Consider the following 16,912-nt stretch of genomic DNA (forward strand, 5'->3'; position numbering starts at 1 on the left):
AAGTCTGGCTCCTACCGGTACTTGAAGGACTGGTGTCTCATTTTGCTTTCTTGATAGGTCTGAATGAAGACCTACCTCTCTTTTGTACTCCTCTCTTCTTAAAGGAGGGTCTGGTCGAGGAGCTCCCTCGAAAGGGCTGTTGAGGAGTACGATTCTCTCTCTTATCAGGCACCGAAGTTCTTGATTTCTTTGCAGATTGGGCCAAGAGATCTTGTGTGGCCTTTTCTGTCAAAGAATGAGAAATGTTCCTTACTAGTTGTTCAGGAAACAATTGGTCGGACAGAGGAGCATAAAGAAGAGATGACCTCTGAATGGGAGTAACTGCTTTCGTCAGAAAGGAGCTAAATAAGACTCTCTTCTTCAGAATTCCAGTTCCAAACAGCGAGGCCACCTCTCCTGATCCATCTTGAACCGCTTTGTCCATGCAGGACAGTACACTATAGAGGACCTCTGGACTAAGAGATTCATTCTCTTGAGTCTTTTTGGCCAACACCCCAAGGGACCAGTCTAAGAAGTTAAAAACTTCTAAGACCTTAAACAATCCCTTGAGGAGATGGTCCGAACTCAGAAGTCCCCCATGTGATCTTTGCTGATGACAAGGCTTGTCTCCTTGACGAATCCACCAGGTTCGAAAAACTCCTAGCTTCGGCAGTGGTAGGGAGAGCTAGACCCAGTGATTCGCCCGTCTCGTACCAAATTCCCTTCTTTCCTGATAGTCTGGAAGGAGGGCAGGCAAAGACTGTCTTCCCCGCCTTCTCCTTGGATTTAAACCAATTTCCTACGAATCGGAGAGCCTTATTCATGGAAATGGTTGGCTTCATTTTAATGAAAGATGATTGCTTCGGGACCTTAGTACTTGTAAATAAGGACTTTGGAGAAGGAGGAGCAGTCGGGCTTAAAGAGTCCCCAAACTCTTGAAGTAAGAGGGCTGCCAGTGTCTTGTAATCTGACAAGCCTGGAGCCGAGTGGTCTTCAGAGTTCGAAACTTCTTCCAAATCCAACTCCATTTCCGAAGAGGATTTCTTATTTTCCATAGGAGACGGGTCTCTTGCCGTATCTGCCCCACTCTCGCAAGAACGACGACCGCCTGTGCGATAACTTGCGTCCCTACGGAGATAGGTGATCCTGCAAGACGACCTTTTTCCTTCTCCTGGCAAGGTGACGGCCGCCTGTGCGACACCTTTCTCTCCTGTCAGAGGAAGGATGTCCTCTCCTATCGCTTTCGCCGGAACCACCTATATCCTGACAAGGGCTATGGCCGCCCATGTGACACCTAGTTTCCCTGTCAGGTAAAGGTTTATCCTTCCGAAAGCTAGACAAATCGTCCTGGCTTAATTGTCTTTTGGAAGAAGTCCGTCTCTTAGATGTCACTTGTGGCTCATTTCGCCAGGTTGGCGCTTGTGGCTTCCTTGCGCCAGGCTGGCGCTTCTGGCGCATTGCGCCGGGATGGCGCTTCTAGCGCATTGCGCCAGGCTGGCGCTTCTGGCGCATCTGGCGATTCTGGCTCTTCTGAATCGTAAAGAGCATCTAGCGCATTCTTCGTTCTCATCCTAGTAGATTCCGAAACTTTCGTTATTTCTTTCCTTCCCTTCGTTTTCTTTATCGGAAGGAAAGAGTCCTTTTTTCTGGGAGTCTCCTTTGTAAAAACTCCTACTAAAGCGGAAAGCTGCTCCTGTACATTTAGGAGAATCTTCGCCGCAGCATTCTCTTTCTCCTTTCCTGATTCAGGTGAGGGAGGTCTAGAAGAGGAAGGAGACTCCGATTTACGTTTCGGAACTAATTTTCTTTTTTTCCTTTCACATGGAGATCCATCGGAGAAAAGCTTAGGGCTTGAATTCAAAGTTGGAGCCTTCCAACTCCTCTTTAAGGGGCATGACAGTTCATCAGAGCTCCAGCCCCTTACATTAGGTGAAGAATCTGACGAAGAAAAACACTTTTTTTTTTCAGGATGCTTTTTCGATAGCGATCCTTGGCAGTTCGGGTCGTCACAGAATCTGCCGAGGGGACGCCTGATCGGTGGGGATTCCCTCCATAACCTCCGTAAGGCTTTTGACATTCCTTCTCCTCTGGGCCTGTGAGCTTGGAAGAGGTCTAGGCCTGGGAGCGAGATGAAGCCGATCAGACGCACCCTCCACTGCACTAGGGACACTTAAATCACTATCACTGTGCTTACCTTGTAACGTCAGCATTTTACGTTCCATCCTTTGTAGTGCAGCTTTAAGATCTGCAATTTCCGTTGCTGGATTTGCAGTCTTAGTACTAGAGGAAGAAGATACAGGTTTAGGGTTAGGTGTTAATTTAATAGGCTCGTTAGAGCGAGACCTACTTACGCTTCTAGAGGAAGCCTTCCTAGCCCTATCCATCTCCAATTTCCTTAAATAGGAATTTAAATTCTTCCATTCTTCCTCATTCAAACCAACACATTCATCACAGGTGTTAGATATGAGCATTCATTCATTCTACACTTACAAACTGTGTGAGGATCTACCGAAGCTTTCGGTAGCCTCACCATGCATCCCTCATTTACACACTGTCTTCTAACCGTAAAGCTAGAATCCGACATTGTGAGAAAAATCCAAAAAACCAAGTCCAAATAACGTTCCACGAAAGAGTATGCCAAACCAAAGATCCAATACGTCATCAAAATAACCAGCTTAGAAGATCAATAGCGATGAAAAAACACGAAAATCAAATCAGGAGTAACAACAACAATGTTGCTGTCACGGCTGATAGAGAAAATCTGTCTTAGAAAACGGGAATGATTCCTATTCCCGCCACCAGCGGCGGGGCGGTAGATCACCTGACCTACCTGTAGAGTGTGCCGCGAAATTCGAATTTCTATCGGGGACGAAGGAGTCTATAGCTAAGTATATATCTGACAGGTAAGTTGAATGCATAAAAACCATAAGCAAGAATCCAAAGCCAACCAGAGACTTAAGTCTGTGATGGCCGGATAGAGATCCGAATTAGCAGTTAAACCATGACAGCGGAGAAACGATACTAATTCAAAGAAACCCTCAATGAGAAGGCAGTCACTGCTCCTCACATGACTCCTTAGGCTGAGTTGCCTGGTAGCAATTCCACTTTGAAATGCATTCGTCTTGTAGAACTATCGAGTGCACAACAGATACCCTTGAGCACCTACATGTTAACTGCAACAAGAGGAAAAGAGACTCCCTTGTTCGGTGATAATTCCAGTTCTGTGGTGCTGTTGCCAAAACAACACCAAAATCAAAATCGGCAATTCTTGGAAGGCCCAGAAGGCTGTCCTGAGTTTCAGGAAATTAAGAGCACATACTATTCGTCTCGGTCACACACCAAAAGAATTAACTTCCAGGCATGCACCTATTACTCGAACGGTACAACTGATAACAGATGCATGTCGCATGTCGCGAGAATATACAAGTATGTATATTCGTAGGCTCCTGTTGATTGATCGTCAGCCTAATTCTTCTTCACTTCGAAGAGAAAAAGAATAAGGACCGGAAGCAGACCTTCATTCTCTTATGAAGCGAGCAAAGTTAAAGTATCCTGAAGGAAAGCTTCTATGGCGATAACAGGACACCAAAGACAACCAGTTCATACCGAACTGGTTGTCCCCAAAAGGGGAACACTGACTGGAAAGATCCTAAGATTGAACCAAGAACATAGGCTCTTGTACCTACACACTAAACAATTAAAGCGCTACCTGTGAAATTTGAATTATGCTGCCGTCCATGGAAACTAACAGTTAGATAATTACTGGGTAAGTCTCATATACAAAAATATGCAAATACTAAATGTACACACTTTACTTCTCTGAAATAATTAACAAAGAGTTTAACCAGATCACAAATTAACATTCATTACTCTTGCAACTAAATTTAGTGATCAGAGTAAAAAAATGTACACAAACAATGCACATGAAAACAAATGACACAAAATGATGATAAACTATTAAAATGCTGTGAAGGGCAATACAAAACAATAAATGCATTCTGGCAAATATTTCTGTAATAGTTTAAGTACATTACTCCATACTCGTATTCAGAAATACAATAAAAAACTTTATTGGTAAACAACAATGTCCTAAAGAAATAATTTGTTCTTCTTTACAACAACTCTTTAGAATCTGTTTGAGTGATAATATGCGTAAGTTTGTGCAAAAACTCTACCAATATCAGGAAATAGGAGACTATATAGTACTGAACTCCTAAACTTTAATCCTATAAGCTATTTTTGATGAATCACTTCATCACATAATTTCATTTTAAGTACAAATGTGCTCATCCAAATAAAAACAATAACCATTACCACTGTCACTGATCAGAAACCATATTCATTATGAAATAACAGCAAGCCTGTTAAATCAAGTACAGAAAGAATATAATTCACATAAAGCCTAAATTGACAGTAATTTAGTAACTCATTTCTTAAAGTTCAAAAAGCAAACCTGATTTGCAAAATAAAGCCACCAATAATTTGTTTCAATTCTTTAAGCAATGGACGCAATATAGTACATCAGTTGCAACATATTTCATACTATTAGTAAAAAGGGATGCTTATCTCATAGAAAAATACTATACAAAGATCACACACACACATACAAAATAACTTTTTACTCCAATCCTTTAATGATACCTTATGCTGGATTTATTAACAATCAGTGTCCTAAACTCATTGCGCCAAAAGGTAAAAACAATTTTCTTAGCAGAACAAATTGACTTTTAAGGATCCTTCACATAAATTTTTGAAAATGAAAATTCCAAAACTTTAACAATGCTGATTTTTCATTTCAATAAGTGCTGTTTTACATAAGCCATAAACTGATAGTCCTATTGGCAGTCAGTCCTGTCAAGATCTTGCCTCGGATAAATGTAGCAGAGCTTAATATAGGAAAGCAGCAACTTATCTGAAACTAAATATTCAAAATTCTTTCGTATTTGTGTTTTTGCGTAGTACTTTAACCAGTCTAACAAAGTAAAACCTAATTCTCTGAGATGGCCAACTGAATGAATTTTTAAGAGGATTCCATTTTAATATTTTATTAATACTATTACACTTTGTATGAAGTGTAACAATTAGATACTTTCAAAATGCTGACACTAATATTTCATTACTTATACTTATCTTAAGCTAACCATTAGATATACAGCAGTAAACAATTACGTTAAATTTAAACAATTAAGTTAAATTCTGTAAAGTAAGTCATACCCCATTCACCTCTACATGCAGTATCAAGAATGAACACTGAATCAGAAAACATCCACAACATTGTGTGTTCCTAGTACCCACACAGAAGGATCAACAGCCACAATAAGACCATCCCTACATACATACATACATTCACAGCACAACTCATCTTCATTTTTACCCCTCAAGAAGTACAAGGCCACTATGTTTCAACACCTCTTCCACACCAACTAACCAGCACTTTTCATTGGTCTCCCTATCCTCAATCCTCCCTCATGCAAAGAATTATGCAAATTTTCCGTTAACTTACTATCCTTCATTCTCTTCATACAAGACCATCTACAATCACACAGGTCTATCTTTTCACTTATGCTAACCTTTCAACCTCACATTTGTCAATGTGAAATCATCTTACTCAATATATATACTATACAAATTATCTCTCTTATCTTCCACATTTTCTTCCATTTTCATTCAACATTCACACTAAAGACTAGACTAAATAATCCCTCATGCATTCTAGTTTTTGCTTTCCAATTTTTCCCTAACATATCCCTTAGCCTGGTAAGTCGCGGCGATTCAAATGGGTCTTACCTATCAACTTTTCAGCAAGTATTTTGAGATGAGGTAGCTAGCCCCATCATAACATTGAATCCCCAAGATCAACTAATTATCAGGTACTTTAATCATTTTTACACCACCAGATAGATACCAAATGGGATTGAATGGAATGGGCCTGAAGAAGCACACTGCATAACTGGAGAATCAAACTATGCTGCCCCTGCTGGTGTGTATCATGATCACATAACCACAGTGGTTGCACTTAGTCACCATAACCTTAATTCATCCTTCAATGATTCTCCCTTCCTAATAGTAGGGGACATACTACCATCATTATCCAGGATCAAAGCAACTACAATGAGGGTAAATTTCTTCCTAATACCATCCAAAATCTAAAGCAAATAAGGAGCTGAGAGATAGAGAGAGAGAGAGAGACTTGGACATGTAAACTATGATGTCTAAAAGGAGAGAACTTTAGTGTTTTACTTTTTTGTTTGCTTTACCTAGTGCTTTGCCATCCCCTCCTGCTTCAAACTGTACTAGGCATTAAAAGTGACATTTAAGCTGAAAATCCCTTTTCCACACCAAGAACAAATGCATTCATGTCAACTTCTATGTAATATGTGACATGGAACTATTGCATTTTCTATTTTGTACCACCCTATATATTTTGTACTTTGAACGAAATAGAAAAATACAAAACTTATTGTTTGCTGATCAGCAGAATTCACAGAAAAAACTAACATACATACACAAAGACAAACAAATACTATGTAATGAACAAATGACTTATTGCTTAAAAGCAAGCCTTGCATATAAAACTTAAAAAATAAGCAGGACAAAATTAATGCTACCAATATAAAAAATCTTCAATTTCTATATTCATAGAAGGGTAGGTCCTCTCACTTATAATACAGTAATGCATTAAAGGCAAAATTAATAACTACCTCTGGCTAGGACAACTACCACAACCACCAGTTTATGGCTCATGAGAAGAGTGTTTGCATTTGAATGGGAACACACGGTTTTGATGATCATCATCATCGCATAAAAAGTAAATTGGTAAAATTATATTCTAGGATTCATACAAAAAAACATTCTTTGGCAATTATTGAACTTACAAGACAACTACAACTATGGGGATCCATAAATTCATAGTGGCATCAGCAGGCTGCTGTTAAGCACCTAGTAAAAACCTTTGGCATATATTAAAAAAAGAAAAGGAGATACCTGAATGATAGAGAGAGAAAGAGAGAGATAGAGGACTAGTATATCAATTACATGACAAAACTTACCAACTGCACTTCTTAATAATAACTGAATAATCATGATGGTGTCTAAAGTGATCTTATTCTGCCTTATACTGGAACCATATCTTTCTTATCTACCTTCATTATAAGCCTCAGCACCAAATAATACCTTGACTACAGGGTTAAAATTGTGCTTTGAAGAATCTTTTCTATAATACTGTTGAAGAATCTCATATTGGCATTTACAAGTAATACAGACTTAGGGTAGAAATTAAATAAAGGGTTCATATTTGTAACAATGATAAAAAATTTACAGGCTATCAATAAATTAAACAAAATAAAAAGAAGACTATCACATAAGGTATCCAAATCTTTAAAAAAGCATAACAAGAATTTCAACATCACAGTTTACATAAACAAAACAAAAGTGGAATGGCAGCTCCTATGGCAACAAAAATGGGAAGCATGGAACTTGTGTCATCAGAAGCGTATGGGTTAGGTGTCCTTGGGCCACTTGGGCGCCGCTTAGCAGTGGACTGTTGTTGTTTGTTGTTGTTATTATTGTTGTTGTTGTTGTTGTTGATTTGGTTTCCAGATGGTAATCTTGAATCTTCTAAGTCATTATCTAAATCTTCCTCTCTTGGTAAAGGTGGTAGCTTTGGAACATCTAAGGGGGAAAAGATTTACATTGTGTTTTGTAAAGCACACACCACTGGATTTGAACAACAATGGTTACTTACACTATGTAATAATTTTAGTCAATAATAAACTACTTATTCAAGTACAGCCATACATACTCAGTACATGTATAAAAGCTACTAAATCATAACAATTAAAACTTCTCTCTCCATTATATAGCTTTTACTTCCTCGCCAGCAGTAGTTTGAAAGATTGAAAAAAAAAAGTACACTTGGTTTTCTATGAATATCAGTCTTCTATCCATCTACTTCTCCCAACCCCAATCAGGGGACCGATAGGGACAAACACTTATAGGTGATCAGTCTACTTCTTTCTACTCTGAAGTGAGAAGGTAGGGAGGGCAATCTATATTAACCCTTAAACGCCGAAGTGGTAAAAAAAAAAATTGTCTCCCGTGTGCCGGAGGCATTTCAGAGTGAGCGCGGAAGCGGAAAAATTATTTTTTTTCAAAAAATCACAGCGCGCTTAGTTTTCAAGATTAAGATTTCATTTTTGGCTCCTTTTTTTGTCATTGGCTGAAGTTTAGTATGCAACCATCAGAAATGAAAAAAATTATCATTATCATATATAAATAATGCGATATATGATAGCGCAAAAACGAAATTTCATATATAATTGTATTCAAATCGCTCTGTGCGCAAAACGGTTAAAGGTAACAAGTTACTTTTTTTTCGTTGTAATGTACACTAAATTGCAATTATTTTGGTATATAACACATTGTAAAACGATAAAAGCAACACAGAGAAAATATTATCACAAAATAATGCATGAATTCGTAACGAGCGGATGTAAACAAATATTTTTTTCAAAAATTCACCATAAATCTAAATATTGTCCTAGAGACTTCCAATTTCTTTCAAAATGAAGACAAATGATTGAATATTACTATACTGTAAGAGTATTAGCTTACAATTGCAGTTTTCGACCATATCTGATGAGTTAAAGTTGACCAAATGTCGAATTTTTTTATATATATATTATTTATATGCAATTATTTCGAAAATAAGAAAAGCTACAACCTTCAAATATTTTTCGTTTTATTCTACAGGAAATTGCGCACATTTTCATATATAAAACTCTATGAAATGCCTAATATGAAACGGAGCAAATATTCCGAGAATGGGACTCACGCATTTCGGAGATTTGTGGCCGAGAATCCGCGCGCGGAGGGAAGGAAAGATTTTTTTTTAAATTCACCATAAATCTAAATATTTTGCTAGAGACTTTGAATTTGTTTCAAGATGAAGATAAATGACTGAATATTACTAGACTGTAAGAGTTTTAGCTTACAATTGCGTTTTTCGACCATTTCGGTAGAGTCAAAGTTGACTTAACATGGTTTTTTTTCTATTTATCGTGATTTATATGCAAATATTTCAAAAATGAGAAAAGCTACAACCTTCAATTATTTTTTGTTGTATTCTACATGAAATTGCGCACATTTTCATATATAAAACTTTATGTAACGGCTAATTTAAAATGGTGCAAACATTACCACAATCGCATGTATGATTTTTTTGGAAGAGTTACCACGCGGACATAAAGAAAATGTTATTTTTTTCATAAATTCACCATAAATCGAAATATTGTGCTAGAGACTTCCAATTTGTTGCAAAATGAAGGTAAATGCTTGAATATTACTAGAATATAAGCGTTTTAGCTTACAATTGCGTTTTTCGACCATTTCGGTAGAGTCAAAGTTGACCGAAGGTTGAAATTTTGGCAATTATCGTTATTTATATGAAAATATCTCAAAACTAATAAAAGCAACAACCATGGGTTGTTTTTAGGTGTATTGTGCATGAAATTGCGCACATTTCCATATATAAAACTTTATATAACGGCTAATTTTAAATGGTGCAAACATTACCACAATCGCATGTATGATTTTTTTCGGAAGAGTTACCGCGTGGACGTCAAGAAAAAGTTTTTTCATAAATTCACCATAAATCGAAATATTGTGCTAGAGACTTCCAATTAGTTGCAAAATTAAGGTAAATGATTGAATATTACTAAAATATAAGAGTTTTAGCTTACAATTGCGTTTTTCGACCATTTCGGTAGAGTCAAAGTTGACCGAAGGTTGAAATTTTGGCAATTATCGTTATTTATATGAAAATATCTCAAAACTGATAAAAGCTACAATCATGAGTATTTTATTGTTGTATTCTACATAAAAATGCGCACATTTTCATATATAATACTTCATGTAACGGCTAATTTACAATGGTACAAAAATTATGTCAAAGTGACGAAATAATTTCCGAGATGTGTCACAGATACTTTTTAGTGCAGCAAGAAAGAAATTCGTGCTTGCGCGCCTGCGTAACGATTGTAAACAAAACAACACCTTGATCCGTGAACTCCCAGCATCCCCCAAGGCACGTGATTAAAAAGTTTTAGGCTGGTAGGCCTATAAGTATTTTTCCGCAAATTTTAAAAAAAACTTTTGTAAGTCGACGTAAAATACGTCCAGTCGGCACACGGGAGACAAAAAATGTCGACGTAAAATACGTCCAGTTGGCATAAGAGGGTTAACAAACGAAATCTATGTGAATGAATGAATTCCACGTGCATACGATAATGCTGATGCGACGAAATGGTCGAAGGACGCCTTTATGTAGAGGGATGATGGGACAGATGCTAACCAATAGGAAAGCAGGATCTTACGGCGGTGACTAGCATCAGGAACCAATGGGAGAGCAGGAGGATGGTGGCAAGTCTACTCAGTTGGCGGTGCACGAGTTTTAAAATTGTTCTTGGCGGCCTGGGCGAATCTTGGACTTTACCCTTTCACAACCTGAATTATTTTTGTACACAGAAGCAAAAAAAATATTCGTCTTTGCTTTCGTAACCTGGATTTTTCGTAAGTAGGGACTTTCGTATGTAGAGGTTCCACTGTACAAGATTAACATGACACTGAATGACTTCAATATCTTATTCTATCCAAGGACAAGCTCTTTCTAAATTTAAAAGTTGTAGCCAATGCTCGCATGTCTTGTGGTTAACCTTCCATTAACCCGAGAAATGCGTCAATATCATTTTACAACAGTCCGGTGTTGCGGCTATCTTGACAAAAATGCTACTCTTCAGAATCTAACACAATTCAACCAACGACTTTGTAGTTAGTAGTAATCCATGCATGTGTCAACAAAATATTTTTTCCCTCTTTCTCTATGTTATTTGTTATAAAACATCAAAGTTACTTTTATTGCGTGACATGGCATTTTGACCAATGAATAATAAGTGGTGCAGTACTTCCACGGGTAATGGGTCTGTCAGTTGTCCTTCATGGGTGGGGAGGGAGCTGGGCATCACGAACTTTGTTAGACCCAGCAGAGGGAAGCGTATTTTTACGTAATATACTCCTTGTTACGTTATGATATTTTATCCTATTTTTGACAAGTAACCATTGCAACCTATTGTAAGGACAAGCTCTTTCTAAATTTAAAAGTTGTAGCCAATGCTTGCATGTCATGTGGCTTACCTTCCATTAACCTGAGAAATGCGTCAATATCATTTTACAACAGTCCGGTGTTGCGGCTATCTTGACAAAAATGCTACTCTCAAGAATCTAACACATAATTCTACCAACGACCTTTGTAATTAGTATTTCGTGCATGTGTCAACAAAGGGATTTTGACAAAGGAAAAATCTATTTCTGGGCAAGGGCCCGTGTCACCCAGTGCAATGTCCCTTTAGCACACATTTCTAAGGTAAATTAATGCTAACATACCAGAGAAAAAGCTAAAATGGAAATGCCAGAATATTCTGGCTCGCTCACCTTATATATAAAGGTGTCGGCATGGTTTCTGGGGCAAGTGAAACCACTACCACGGGTCTCTTGCCATTTAGATTCATCCTTCTTCGAAATTCCCCTACCAGAGAGGAGCCGATCCAAGGCCCACTCCCAGCTATAACTACTACTAGCGCCTCTGACGGTACCACTAGCGCCTCTAACGGCATCCTTGGAGTTAGCCCCCAAGCTTGGGCCCAAGGGTGGGGTTGTAATAGAAGGGTGGGATTTCACTGGGCGACACGGGCCCTTGCCCAGAAATAGATTTTTCCTTCGTCAAAATCCCTTTTCTGGGCTCAGCCCGTGTCGCTACGTGAAATAGTACCAGAGAATTGGCCACAAGCTTGGAATAAAGGAGTACAATGACATATTGTAAGGAAAAATGAAAAACAATTAAGGTTAATAGTATAACCTAAATCAACTTATGAACTAGAAATAATTATACTGAAGGCTTAAGAGTAAACATAGTAACTTAACATTAACCTTAAAATTGAATACAATATAACAGACTGTGTGAGTAATCCTAAAATAAAAACAAGGAAACATAACAACTATGTACATGTGGAATCCAAGGCATGACAAAGGCTACATGGTGGCAGAGCCATGGGAAGAATGTCAGTGAGGCAGGTAGAAAGGAGATCTAGATACAAGCTACTTATTACTACTTAAGCAGTGTCAGGAGAAACTGTGTTTCCCGCTGCCACTGCTGGAAATTTAAGTGCTTCTAAGGACTTGAGGTAGTGACGTTTGAACACTGTCGGAGATTTCCAGCCTGTATACTTTTTCAGATCATCAAAATTCATATGCTGAAAGTAATTAAGTGAGGTAGCTACTGCCTTAATGTCATGTACCCGGGGAAAAGATTCTGGGTTGGCTTGTTTAATGAAATATATTTGTTGTCTAATTCCTTTTAAGGAAATAGTGCCACCTTTTTCCCTCATAAATAAAGGACCTGAAGATCTTAAGGCCGTTCTAGCAAGGTATGCTCTTAGGGCAGTAACTGGACATAAGGATGGGTCCTGAGGAAGTGGGAGAATTTTCCACGGGGCCCACCTAACCAGTGGGTCCTCATTTTTAGCTAAAAATTGACGATCTGGAGAAAGTAAGACTTCTCCTAAAGGGAGAAACTCTATATGACCTGAGTCTCTAGATAGAGCCGACAGTTCAGATACCCTGGCTCCTGAAGCTAGACTTAAAAGGAACAATGTTTTCCTCAGGAGGGGTAAAAAGTCACATGAATCATTATCAGTATCTGAGGCCAGTTTGAGAACATCATTTAAGAACCATGACACAGACTTAGGCCTCTCTGACGGCCTGAGTCTAGCACAGGCTCTAGGGATAGATGAAAAATAAGAGTCTGTTAGATCTATTTTGAAACCAAACTGGAAGATTTTCTTTAGTGCCGATTTAGTAGTAGTGATAGTACTAGCTGCTAAACCTTTTTCAAATAGTGATCTAAAAAAGGAGATGGCCAGATTGGTTGTCATGGTTTGAGATTCAGACTTCCTCAGAAAAATAGCTAGTTTTTTAACTGCTGAGTCATACTGACGAAGGGTTGACTCTCGTTTATCCGATTCTAAGAATAGGATGTTTTGAGGATCAATGATGGCATCCCTTTTTGTCGCAAACTTCATGAAGTCCATAAAGTTAGGGTTTTCTGAATTCCTGAGGAAGCGTACACAGTCTTCGTTTGTACTAGTTGGGATAATCTGGGATTGGGAATCCGTTGAGGTCGGAGTCCCAACTCCAATAGTAGTGGGAACCAATTGCTCTTGGGTCAATTGGTGCTATTAGAGCAATGCAGCCCTTGAACGTTCTGAGTTTGTTCAGAACCTTCAAAAGAAGATTCACTGGAGGAAAGATGTAAATCTTCTTCCATTGATTCCAGTCTACAGCCATGGCGTCCGTGGCACAAGCCAGAGGGCCCAGGTTGGGAGCCACGTAGCAAGGGAGTTTGTGATTTGACTGCGTGGCGAAGAGATCCACCTGAAGCCCCGGGACTTGCTGACAGATCCAATTGAATGACTGCTTGTCCAGGGACCACTTTGATTCTAGTGGGACTGAGCGAGATAGCGCATCCACTATCACGTTCCTTACTCCCGCTAGGTGTGTGGCGGACAGGTGCCATTTGTTCTTGGGCCAGTGAAAATATGGCTATCATGACATGGTTCACATGGCTTGACTTGGATCCTCCCCTGTTGATGCAGTGTACTACTATTGCACTGTCTAACACCAGCTTGATGTGAGATTTCTTGGCTGGGTGAAGTTTTTTCAGGGTGAGGAACACTGCCACAGCTTCCAATACGTTGATATGGAGCTGGCGGAATGGAAGGGACCAGGTTCCTTGTACCTTCTTGTACTGAGAGTACCCTCCCCAGCCTCTTAGTGATGCATGTGTGTGGATAACTAATGCCGGCGGAGGGAACTGAAGAGGAATTGACTTTGACAAATTCGGTGTTTGCGTAAGATCGCCAGAATGGTGGATAGTTTGTCCCAGGATCTGTTATTTGCTCTTGAGCGCCAGATGCGGTTTATGTCTTTGAGCTTTGCTTTTAGCAGAACGTCCGTTACCGAAGCAAATTGTAGGGAGCCCAGGATCCTTTCCTGGCTCCTTCGAGACGTTTGCTTGCACTTGAGAAATTGTCTGGTTGCTTTGGCTATTTCTCTCCTCTTCAACGACGGAATTGATAGAGTGTGTGAGTTCAAGTCCCACTGAATGCCCAACCACTGAAAGCGAGACTCCGGTGTCAACTGGGACTTAGTCTTGTTTATCTGGAATCCTAAGTGTTCCAGAAACTGGATTACTTTGACCGTTGCTTTGTGGCATTCCTTGATGCTTGTGGCCCAAACGAGCCAATTGTCCAGATACGCAACTAGCATTATTCCCCGAGACCTGAGTTCTTGAACCACTGTCTCCGCCAATTTTGTGAAAATTCTGGGGGCCACATTGAGCCCGAAAGGCATTACCTTGAAGGAGAATGCCTGGTTCCCTAGCCTGAAACCTAGGAACGGGCGGAAGTGTCTTGCTACTGGAACATGAGAGTATGCGTCTGTAAGATCGACAGAGGTGGTGACGGCCCCACGGGGTAGTAAGGTCTGCACCTGCGAGATAGTCAGCATTCTGAACTTGTCGCAAAGAATGAATAAGTTTAAACGGGACAAGTCTAGAGTTATTCTTCTTTTGTTTGAGCCTTTCTTTGGCACGCTGAACAAGCGACCTTGAAACTTTAAGTGCTTGACTCTTGACACTACTCCTTTCTGAAGGAGTTCTTGGGCATACTCTATCAATTCCGCTGTTGGTTGTTGATGGAAGGTTTTGGATGGAGGGGGACCTTTGATCCAGCTCCATCCTAGTCCTTTGGACACAATGCTCTGTGCCCAGTTGCTGAACCTCCATCTGTGTCGAAATAGGAACAGTCTCCCTCCTACCTCAGGGTTCTCACTGGTTCGGGGAAGGGCGTGTAGCGCGCCCTCCTCGTAAGTGTTTACCTCGGTTGGATGCTCTTCCGCCGCCTCTCTGACAAAAGGCACCTCTAGCTCTGCTACCCCTGCCGAACCTGTTGAAAGGTTGAAAGGACTGACCTTCAAATACTGGGTTGAAGGCCGGGGAGACAGCGTAGGAGGTGGAAGCTTGGTTTTGAGGCTGCGCCACCAGCAGGAACTGTTGTTGAGGCTGTGACTTTGACGTAGATGGTTGCGGTACCTGAGATACCGGAACCACCTGCATCACTGTCTGTTGCTGGGGAGCCTGGAAAGGCTGGAATTTCCTAGGCTTCTTTGATTTCTTGGTTGAGGAGGCCGACTCAGATTTCCTATTACTGGATAATCCCCAGCGAACTTTCAGACTCTGGTTGAGTCTGGTAGCCTCACAGTGAACAGAGTTCACCACCCACTCTGGGAACAGATCAGCACCCCAGATCGGAGCAGCCAATAACTTATTGGGCTCATGCCGGATGGTGGCCTCCTGCGGGACATGCTTCCGACAATTATGCCTTGCTACAATAAAATCATATAAATCACATTGCATTGAATGCAATTGTGATTTGGCTATGATTTTAAACAGAGGTTCATCTCCGTACATCAGAGATGATACCTCTGTCATGACAAGTGTATTGAGGGACCTGGACAGCCTCATTCGTGCGTCGAATTCAGCCTGGATGAGGCTGTCCGGAAGTCTGGGTAGCCTCTTACTAAATTGCGTGATGGCGCAGTCTGGTTTTAGTTTCCCGACCGAAAAGGTGGCCAGGAGATCCAACCATAGGTCTTCCATTCCGGGGAGAAGGAGCGATGTAGGCTCCGTTTTCCGGAGCTGCGGCATTGGCTCGTCTCTCATCGCGACCTTCATCGTCAGCTCCGTTACCTTCGTAGTGAACGGGATGGGTGTTTCTCCGTCCACTACGAACATTGTGAAAGCGCTTTTAAACGCTTGGACCCTGGTGTTTATGCAGTCCCAATCTTCCAGACTCCTAAGCCAATCACGTTGGGCTTGATCCCAGGAGAGGATAACTGTCTCCTTTGGGATCTTGTCCTCTCTCCTCATGGCCGCCTCCGTAAGGCGAGCATAACCGATGAAGGGGGGGTTGCAAATCTGCAGGATGAAACTCGAAGTCCACAAGCCTTCCAGCTCCACAGTCCCACAACGTCAGCATCCCGTCCTTGAAGGGAGCGTAAGACGAAATCCTCCAGGGATTACTCACCGTGTAAGGAGGGAGAGTATTATAGTCCGGCATGGTTTGGGCTGCCATGCCGGGCTGTGCAAGACCTGTCGCTGGGTTCTCACGGAGACCTGCGATAAGGTTCTCCTGAGTGACCAGTCTCTCCGAAATAGCTCGGATTGACTGGCCTGACTCCTCCAAAGAAGATGAGATCTGTGTAAACATCTCCTGGAACTTGTTCTGAACCAAGTTCCTGACCAGACTACCCATTTGCTGCATAATATTTGCAGTAAATGAGTCTGTGTCGAACGGAGTGGGTTCCAGCTTCTCCTTGGGGGTCCTAGGATGGGCTCCTGTCGAGGTCGAAGGCTCAGGGTCGGGTAGGAGCTGAGCCTTGTCCTTAGAAGACTTGCTTCTGGAGCCCTTGGAATGAGAAGAAGTTCTAGGCTTCTCTCCTCCGGGATGGTGAGCCAGAGTCTTCTGAGAGCCACTCGAACTAGACTTCTTTGACAGAGTCTTGTGAAGCGTCTTGATTTCGCACTTCCCTTTAACCTTAGGGATCACTTGGGTGGACTTCGGTCTGACCGACTGCCCATCCCCGGTGAATCCCTGGAAAGAAGAAGCAGCAGCAGTGGGAGAAGAAGATCTAGATTGACTCAGGGAAGACCTTGAGCCCCTACCAAACCTGCCTCACTTACACTCCTATTGTTTCCAGGTTCCTCTGCAGCTAAGGCCACCTGCTCTTGAATGGTGGCGATGTAAGGGGCCGCCGCCTCCGG

The 16,912-nt window shown here is 40.9% G+C and overlaps 1 protein-coding gene across 1 annotated transcript in view; it reads right to left on the bottom strand.

Annotated features, from left to right (window-relative positions):
- Nucleotides 1-3,971: 3,971 nt before the first annotated feature.
- LOC135217247 (malectin-A-like) overlaps nucleotides 3,972-16,912 on the bottom strand; it is a 161,886-nt gene continuing 148,945 nt past the window's right edge. The window contains exon 6 of the mRNA XM_064252976.1: nucleotides 3,972-7,650. Coding sequence (XP_064109046.1) covers nucleotides 7,385-7,650 — 266 coding nt within the window. The 3' untranslated portion in view covers nucleotides 3,972-7,384. The remainder of the gene's footprint in view (nucleotides 7,651-16,912) is intronic.

The sequence above is a fragment of the Macrobrachium nipponense genome, chromosome 7 (assembly GCF_015104395.2).
Source record: "Macrobrachium nipponense isolate FS-2020 chromosome 7, ASM1510439v2, whole genome shotgun sequence".
Lineage (NCBI taxonomy): Eukaryota > Metazoa > Arthropoda > Malacostraca > Decapoda > Palaemonidae > Macrobrachium > Macrobrachium nipponense.